We start from the raw sequence: 9,907 nt of genomic DNA on the forward strand, positions 1-9,907 counted from the left end.
CCTTAATTTTATCAGGAGTGGAGATTTCCATCCTTGAAGCAATTTTTGAAGGCTATAGTGACAGACACCACGTTTATTTGATACTGATGTCAATTATGTTTTGAGGATAAGCTGGTCATGTAAAAAAAATCTACTTAGAGAGATCATAGAATTTTTCTGCACCGTGGTTATGGCAAGAACTAATGTGGAGAAGAGAATATCAAAGAAGAAAGTTGATATAAAATTTGCTGAAATTTTTCTCACTCAAACAAAACTTCAGGAAATGGAATGAATAACAAAGCTGAACTGAAGGAAAATGATCTTCCTCATCCGGGGCATCCGTTGGTCTTTCTTCTTACATTTTCCTGAAGGCAGGTTTGCTACAGATTCTTACTCCTCCCCTCATTCTTCAGTTGTGAAATGCAGTTAAGTATTTGTATGCAGACCCAGAGACCTATATCAAGGAGGAAAGGGTTCTGAACGTTAAGGCAGCACACCTCGCACCTGGCACCAGGTTACTCACTAGGTCCGGAGGTTCACATCATGCTGCCAAAGCCCTATATGGGGTCAGTGCTGGCTGACCACAATCAGGCTGTTGACAAGGTCTATGCGTGAACACTGGTATAGTGCATATGCCAGCTTGCCCACTGTGGCCCCCTTACTGCCTTCCCTCATTAACCACTTTTGGAGCATCTGGTAAACCTTCTCTTTCAGTCCATCTCGTTCATAGTCGTGGTCTATTTCATCAATCTGAGGTTCAGTGAAGCCCAGCTTCCGGGCACATTTTTTCCAGTGCTTTCCCAGATTTTCCCTGACTGGGTCCAGGTGTTTATCAGTCAGACTGGTGACATTACCTGCCAAGGTGAAAAAGAAGAAGGTATCAAGCTATAACTCAGGTGACCATTCTAGCTTTAGCTTCCTGAATTGCTGAAAAACCCAGGTAGTATGAAAAGTACATGCAGACTCTGAAAAGGGTAACTTCTTAGTTACAGTGTTGGTTCTTCGTTGGATTCGATAATTTACATACCTGGAGCTCTCATGGAGCCTTGTGTGAACTAGATGTGCCCGGAAACCACTGCTGACCATGTTGGGAACAAAAGTCCTGCGTGGTTACTAAACAGCTGGAAGCAGTATCCCTGTTTATATTAGACTTTCCTGTAGGTGAAGGAAAATTACTTATTTGTCCTTTTTGGACATTTTGTACTTACATGGGCCAGAGTCAAAGCTACTCAAGTCCTCATGGCTCCTACTCTGATCTAATCAAGGAAACTGACAAGCTCCTGACACATGGTCACTGTTACTAGAATTGATGAAAGTATGCATACAAGGTCCTTTTGCAATAAAATGGGCTATAATTTCACCCTTGCAGAAGAATATGGGCTTAAAAAAAAAAGAATATGGGCTTTTCCAAAGGTAACGATGTAAGTCTTAACCACAGTGTAATTTATAGGTTCCTTTAAAAATAAAAATAAAAAAAGCACTGTTGCTCTATAGGATAAGCACTGGACTGCTAGCCACAAAGTTGGCAGTTGAAGTCCACCAGCTGTTAGGCAGGCAAAAGATGAGCCTTTCTGTGCCTGCAAAGATTTGTAGCCTTGGAAACCCTTTTCCAGACCGTTATGAGTCTGAACAGACTTTAAAAACAGAAAAACCTGGCATCTATTGAATACACCGTGGCAGTGGTGGTGATTGTGAACCATGAAGCCAGTTCCAAAGCGACTGTTAGATTCGAACTGCTGACCTTGCAGTTAGCAACCAGCTCAGCATTCACTATGTTACCAGGGTTCCTTACAGAATACACTACAATAAATTACTTTATACAAAATTGTTGTGAAGTGCCAGCGAGTCAGTTCCCACTTATAGTGACCCCATATCGGGTCTCCAACAAGTGACCGGTGGATGGATGTGAACTGCCAATCCTGCGATTAGCACTGGATTGCTAACCTTAGCGAGGTTGGCAGTTAAAACACTGTAGTGCCAGTCTTTCAAAGAACGATGTGTCTACACTCTTCAAAGTCTGGTGTCTGGACACCCACACTTCATACAATTGTCGTCCCTTCTTTTCCTTATAATTGTAACTTCCCTACTGGCCTCTTCCCCTTTCATAAAAATAACTACCAAAAAGAAACAAAAGTACAAAATAACCATCACAAACAAAACATATTCTTTGATCCTGCTCTTTTCTCTGCAAGTTGACTAGAAGAGATTTTTCTCTACAACTCCCATTCTGACCTGTCTGTCCCCACCACTAGGTATCAGTGTTTCAAGAAACTCTTGAGATAGTTGGCAAATTTAGTCGAGACCTCTCTAGGAGACGGAGCCTGGGCTTCATCAGATTCTAAAAGGTGCCCCTGTCTTCCCCAAAAGTTAGGAAATCTCTACTCTAGGTATTTTAAATGCTACACATCAAAAGGAGCTCTGGTAGCATAGTGGTTACGATTCAGGCTGTGAACCATAAGGTTAGTTTGAAACTACCAGCTGTTCTGTGGGAGAAATATGAGGCTTTCTGCTCCCATAAAGATTTATAGCCTTGGAAACCCTGTACAGGGTCACTATGAATCGGAACCAACTCCACGGCACACAACAACAACAACCCATCAAATAGTTTAGAACAGGGATTGGCAAACTATGGCTGAGGCCAAATCTGCCGGTTCTTATAAATAAAATTTTTAGTGGAACATGGATCTGTCTATTCATTTGCAGATTGCGTTTACACCACATTGACAAAATTGAGTCCTTGTAACAGAACCCTCAGGTCCACAAAGTCTAAAATATTGACTATCCAGCCGTTTATAGAAAAAGTTGGCCAGTCCCTGGGTTAATCAGAGAACTAGGTTTTTGGAATTTCAAGTTCTCGTGGAACCCAGCTAATGTCCTGGAGGGTGGATGGATGCACTTCTGAAAAAACTGGCCTGAGGTTCTCTATCAATCTGAAACCAAAAGTATCCCCTGAAGTCTTTTTAATGCCAAATAAAACTTGAGCTAAAAAGTCTTCCTTAGGACTCTGCTCTTTTAAGATCCATCTGCTGTTGTGAAGTGCCATCAAGTCGGTCCCGACTCATAGCGACCCAGTGTAGGGTTTCCTTGGAGCTACTGTGAGTTTGAACCACTGACCTTGTGGGGCAAACTGACCTTTCAGTCCCAGGCTTATCATCCTACAGCGCCACACCAGGACTCCAATTACATGGCATCAAACTGACAACAGGAACTTGAAAGGTCAGACTGGAAACTTAACGGGCAGGGAGCTAATACTAACAGAAAGAGTGACTCAGAAATGGAAGGTAAGAATGGTCCAGTCTCACTGAATTGTACATGTAGAAACTTGAACTCGTGTATGTTCTCCTGTGTATATTCTCAACAACAAAAATGAATTATGTAGCAAAAGCTGGGCTCTTAAAGTCATGTTTTGGACTCATAATTGCTTTTCCTAGATTGTGCTTTGGTATTAAGGTTCTCAGCCTGTACAGTGGAATCCTATGTCAACTTGTTTTTTTACAAAGGTGTTGTTGGGTGAACAGTCTTCTGTCTTTCCCAGAATCCCCTTGGATGAGAACGTATGGGAGTTACTTCTACAACATCCAAGCAGCAACACTGATGAAAGATAATGGTTTCATAGTTTACAGGACTTACTCTGTACCAGGATGTGTTCTAAGTACTTTCAACATATTTTCACTATGAATCGATGAATCAGATATAGTTATCCTCATATCACAAGTAAGGAAATTACAAGAGATTATATGGCATTAGAGACATTTTACAGAGAAAACATGGAAGAACTTTGGGGAAAATAATCAGAAATTTTGGATTTCACAATAACCCTGCTAACAAGTCAGAAAGTTCAAGGCTGCTAGTCAATGGATCTTTAAAGGGGGTCTTACCAAAGATCTCTTGGTATTTTGATGCTGGCTCTTCTTTGAAGTTCGTGTATGTGCTGTCCAGTGGTGGTACACTTAATCTGCCAACCTCCATGAAACTGTAATCTCCAATCTGAATGCCACTACTGTTGTAAATGTTATACCTAACAGAATTCTCTAAATAGAGATAAACACAAGTGAGTACTTCTAGACAGAGAAAAACAAAAACAAAAAAAAAAAAAAACCAGTAAAGGGATTAAGGTAAATGTTTTAGTTAATTTATTTATCCAATGCTATCCCTTAAAAGAAGTCCTGGTGTGATGCTGTGGGTTAAAGCACTGGGCTGCAAGATCGGTTTGAACTGCAAGGTCGGTGGTTCAAGCTCACCAGTAGCTCCTCAGAAACCCTACACAGGGTTGCAATAAGTTGGAACTGACTCAAAGGCACATAACAACAAGACTAACAACCCAGTTAGAGGAAGCACTAAGACTTTAAAGGATAAGCACTGAACTGCTAATCACAAGATTGGCAGTTTGAGCCCATCAGCTGCTCTGTGAGAAAAAAGGGAGGCTTTCCGTTCCCACAAAGCTGGACGGTCTTGGAAATGCTACACAGGGGCAGTAAGAGTTGGAACCAACCGACGGCACTAAATAACACCAAAGTCAGAAAATCATAGTAGATGAAAAACACATGTAGGCCCAGACACATTTCCCAGCAAGTCTGGTTGATGTCCTCCTTCATACAATAAAACCCAAATCTCTCAGTCCAATACTCAAAACCACCCAGTTTGATCCAATCCTCTCTTTGATCGTTCTTTGCCTATCACTTCACTGTCTCCAGTCTGCACAGTCTTGTCACACCCAGTTTCCCACTGACTCATTCATAAGATGACTCTGCCTTTGCTCAAGTTGTTTCTTTTCAGGAACTGTCTTTCTTCCTGTTTCTACTTGGGTGTTTCTGCATGGGCCTACTCAAATCCTCCCTCCCTTCAAGGAGCCTCTGCTATAATCTGACATCTAGCATTTCGTCACAGGCTGCTCTGGATCAGTCTGAATTCTTGGAGGACAGACCCCAAATTCATTCATGTCTACACTGCTTACACTTCCTGGGTAATGCAGGACTTGGTATATGGCACGTGTTCAATGATACTCATGCTATAGCAAAGGTACCTAGGCTGACTGTTACTCAGAACATTTAGCATGTCCTTGTATGAGAGAGCGGTGGAAGGCAGGTCTGAGGAAAGAGGCAAATGCGATGACCCTCCAGGCATTCAGTTAGCATGTGTGTACCTAAACTAGGCAGTCCAGATGGATCAAACAACCATGCAAACTTTGTTGCATTTTCTCTGATGAAGCTATGGAAACTCTGGACCCTCTTCACACCAAACTGCCAGAAATATACACACGCACAAACATAAATACCAGGATGGAAGCTGCACCAAGGGAAGGGACTTGGGCCGTGTGTTGGCTGTTGTATCCCCAGTGCCTAGAAAAGTGCCTGGTATACAACAGCAGTAAGTGATTAGAAGGTTCATTGCATGGATCATGAGTGATTAAAATTTGGTGATACAAATGAAAACTCAGTTTCCAGATACAACACAAACAGAAAGGCATTTTTACCCATATGATTATGCATGGTTTATATTCTGTTTAATGCCTAATTTAAAGTTTTGCATTCCATAGCTTTTATAAGAAAACCTGTGGAAAAATATTGATTGCTTCCACAGAATGTTTTAGGAGAATGCAACCTGGTATGGTGCCACAGGACAAGCACTGGAGTACTAGCCACAAGTCAGAGGTTCAAACCCACCAGCAGCACAGGGTTAATATGAGTCAGAACCGACTGGAAGGCCCCTCACAACAACAACAACGGTCTTTCTAAAGAAAAGTGAATTGTCTTTCTGCTTCTCAAGCTCTCTCTAAGCTGCTTTCAAAATGTCTACGACCCAGTAAGGTATCACTGACTGAGCCCACTCAGGTAGTCCGGTGGCATTGGGTCATACATACTATTTGATAATGATGTTAGGTATTACTATCATTTCCACTGGAGACTGTCAGTAACTACTATCAACTAGTATTTCATTTTACCCTGCAACTATGGAGGTTGTAAGAAATATTTACATCACAGGTGGTGGTCTTTGTTCTATATGCGTATAAGGTAAGGAAAAATAATCTATCACTTCTTACTGTCAGAAAATGGCAAAAAACAAGTATATTGTATAATATAAGCAAGCATCTCCCCATTCATCAAAACAGCCTGATGGAACATGTTACTCTGTTTGTAGTGGAAGATGCTCACCAATTAAAGGGATATGCCACCTGATTCTTGTTGGCAATTGTAACACGATGGATTCTAGACCCAAACTGAAGTACATGACAGCTGGGTATGTGATACAAACCAATGTGGCTGTTTAAGGCCTGTTACCTGTTGATGGGTAGGAGCTGAATGGAATGGTAGGTGTGTTTCCCAGTAGATTGCTCTCAGGCACTGGAGATTTATGCAGGCTAGGCACCTGGGTTGGGTTACACCAATGTCCTGGACCTCCTGTTTCTGGATCATGTAGTCTTGTTCCCAAAGTAAATGGATGGTTATACAGCCTGTTGTTCCAGTATGGTACTTGGGGTTGGTTGGTTGGCCCTGGTTGTTGTTGAAATGCGTCACCGTGACAAGTTGTACTGGAATAAGCAGGGCCCTTCACCCCGGGCTTCAGCTCATTCTCGTAAGTTCTCGGCTGTGCAAAGGGGTCATGGGAGACCCTTCGTTTCCTTTCCTCCTCTCTGTTAAAAGCCACATTCTGTCTGGGCTGCCCCTTTACCGTCCTGTCCATGCGGCTGCCGAAAAGATGGTAGTTGGCTTCCTCCAGGAGTTTGCTCTGCAGGCTGGACTCATTCTCCTCTTGCTGGTGCTCTGAGGAGGGGCCAAACCACGACTCCTCCACGGGTCCCATCCTGAATCCCTGTGAACTGTGTAGCGAGCTGGGCTGTTCTGTGGCTGAGAGTAGATCAACATTGGAATGAGTTTCATGAAATATTAACAAGTAAAACCTGAACAGCACCATGAAGTAAAAAGCCTCTATGAGATCCTGCTCTTCCTGCTGCAGGCTGTACAGGGAGTAAGAAAAAACTCCTAGCTGACAATGATGGAACACCAGTGAAGCCACAACCACTACCAGAACAGGGGATGTGGCAGGAGTAACCAAGGAAGACAGGGACTTCGGTTGGAGCATAGAGGGTACTTGCCTCCTTGGTGTGTGATTTGGGTTAGAAACTATAAACACCCGCAGCTCTAAGTAGCACCTGCCATGGGCCCTTGATTCTTTAAAAACCTTAAGATGGGACTGAAAATGATGTGGCCATTGTGGAAAATAATTTGGTAGTTCCTCAAAAGTTAACCTTAAGATCATCATATGACTCAGCAATTGGACTCATAGGTACATACACACCTAAAAGAATGGAAAGCAGGCTCTCAAACAAATACTGATACACCTATGCTCATTTATTCACAACAGTCAAAAGGTGGAAACAACCCAAGTGTCCCGCGAAGAAGAACAGATAAACAGAATATGGTGCATGGTGCGTATGTACAAAGGGATAAATAAGTTTCTCTTTATTCAGCCATAAAAAGAAATGAGGTTCAGATATATGTCACATATATGTCATAGGTGGTGAACCTTGAAAACATTATGCTGAATGAAATAAGTCAGACACAAATGGAAATGCTGTATGATCCCACTTGTATGAAATGTTCCATCAGACAAACGCATAGAGATCAATGTTTATTAGTGGGTGCCAGGGGTTGGACAAGGACAGGAAATTGGGAGTTACTGCTAAAGGTGCACTGAGTTTGTTTCTAAACAACTTTTGGAAAACCTGATGGTTGCATAATAATGAATTGTACACTTAAAGATGGTATACAGTTAAAATGGCAGAATACTTATTATGTCTATTTTGTCACAACATTTTTTAAAAACATGAGAGTGGGTTCTGACTATTAATACTAATTGAGGGACGTGGTTTATAAGAGGTTAAGTCATTTGCCCCTGGTTCAACAGCTAATGAAGTGGTCTCAATACCTCATACTCTGCCTCCTTGGTTATAATGAAAAAAGTGTCCTTGCTTGAATCTGAGACCAACCTGTCCTTGTACCGTGCATACAGCCATCTTTTACCTCTAAAAGGACTTTGCTCCCAGGTATGCCCTCTCTTTTTCCTGGATTCTCACTGCCTCCCACTAGACACCTCCTCCCACGCTGAGATTATGGTAAGCATGTTATGATCTAATATTTCAAATATATGGATCTAGATTCTCCAATATATTCTAAACTTCTCTAAGATAAGTGCTATGTTTTTGGTATTTTTTTCTGTTTCCTTTGGAAATATAGTATTTTAGAGAGTAAGTTAATGAGCAGGAAAACAAGCAGATTTTGGGTCACAGTGTAAGTTACCTGAGTTTGACCTGCTTGGAGGGATCGCTTCACAATCAATTTGGAGAGACTGCATTCTCTTTATGACTGCATTTTCGTCTGGATACTCTTTCTATGATTAAGAACATAAATGCACACTGTAGTAACCAGCAGGAAAGACATAGTAAACAGAAGGAGATGAGGAGAAGAGTAAATCCTCTCAGGCGGTAGAATCTTAACATAGATCTGTTGCTGTTACTGTTGGATGCTGTCAAATGACAGACCAGAACCCCCCAAAAGGATTTTTCAGGCTGTAAACTTTACAGACATAGGTTATCAGAGCTTTTTCCTTTGTAGCTGCTGGGTGGGCCTTTCGGTTGGCGGTTGAACACTTATCCGCTGTGTTACCAGGAGCCTTACAAGTAATCAATGAAAAAAATAATAAACATTTTGCTTTTTTCTTAAAAAATAATACCAATTCTGGAAATATACAAAATTATTATTATTTTAAAAAAAATCTGTACTGCCTTCATCTAAAGATAAACTATTAACATTTTGGTTTTTCTTTCAAGTTTTTCCCCTAGTTATATGCATTTTGGTGTGGCACGACAGGATAAGCACTTGACCACAAGGTTGGTTTGAACTGCAAGGTTGGTATTTCAAGCTCACCAGTCGCTCCTGTGAAACCCTATACAGGGTGGCTAAGAGTCGGAACTGACTCGATGGCACTTCACAACAGCAATATGCATTTTGTTCTCCAGTCTGCTACACAGATGGTTGTTGTGGGTATCTTTGTTGTTATTAAGTGGTGTTGAATCGGTTTCAATCCATAGCAACCCTGTATAGGGTTTCTGAGGAGCTGCTAGTGAGTTTGAACCACTGACCTTGCCATTCAAACGACTTTGCAGTCCGGCGCATTAACCCGCAGCACCACCCCAGGACTCCTGTGGGTCTCTAGTGCTGCTAAATTAAAAATACCACAAGTGGATGGCTTTAACAGAGCTTTCTTCGCTCACAATTTAGAGGGCCTGATTCACAGAGTACCAGAGAGCTCTGAGGAGAGGTCCTGGTCTCCTTTCAGCAGCTGCAGGCCCACCCAGCATTCCCTGGAGCAATCCATGTGGCTTGGCATCAGTCTTCCCCTAGATCCAGGAGCCTCACCGTGCAGAGATGCCAAGTTTAAAGGACATATTCCGCTCCTGGTTCTTCTTTCCTGGTGACAGAAGCTCCCTCCTCTCTGCTCATGGCTCTCTACTTTTATCGTTTGTAAGATCAAAGCTGTTGCAGCCACACCCCTGGAAAACTCCTTTACTGGGTTGTGATGGGATTAAGAAGATTGCAGCATGGATATTGGAGCTCTGATAGCATAGTGGTTACGAATCAGGCTGCTAATCTCATGGTCAGCAGTTCAAAACTACCAGCTGTTCCACGGGAGAAAGATGAAGCTTTCTGTTCCTTTAAAGATTTACAACCTCCGAAACCCTATTCAGGGTCACTAGGAGTCGCAACCGACTCCTCAGCTCATAACCACCACTCCACCCATTAATCCTTTCATTGGTTTATCACATAAGATCACATCATGGGAAATCATCACATAGCTGTCACATTGCATCATCACCTAACTCCCATATTACATCATCACATAATGACCACATTACAGCATCACATAACTC

General features: G+C 42.1%; 1 protein-coding gene across 1 annotated transcript in view; it reads right to left on the minus strand.

Annotated features, from left to right (window-relative positions):
• Positions 1-546: 546 nt before the first annotated feature.
• RIPK1 (receptor (TNFRSF)-interacting serine-threonine kinase 1) overlaps positions 547-9,907 on the minus strand; it is a 40,285-nt gene continuing 30,924 nt past the window's right edge. Inside the window, exons 7-10 of the mRNA XM_006870555.1 lie at positions 8,277-8,367; positions 6,258-6,824; positions 3,858-4,010; positions 547-833 (exon numbers count right to left, since the gene is read on the minus strand). Coding sequence (XP_006870617.1) covers positions 547-833; positions 3,858-4,010; positions 6,258-6,824; positions 8,277-8,367 — 1,098 coding nt within the window. The remainder of the gene's footprint in view (positions 834-3,857; positions 4,011-6,257; positions 6,825-8,276; positions 8,368-9,907) is intronic.

The sequence above is a fragment of the Chrysochloris asiatica genome, unplaced genomic scaffold (assembly GCF_000296735.1).
Source record: "Chrysochloris asiatica unplaced genomic scaffold, ChrAsi1.0 scaffold00144, whole genome shotgun sequence".
Classification (NCBI taxonomy): domain Eukaryota; kingdom Metazoa; phylum Chordata; class Mammalia; order Afrosoricida; family Chrysochloridae; genus Chrysochloris; species Chrysochloris asiatica.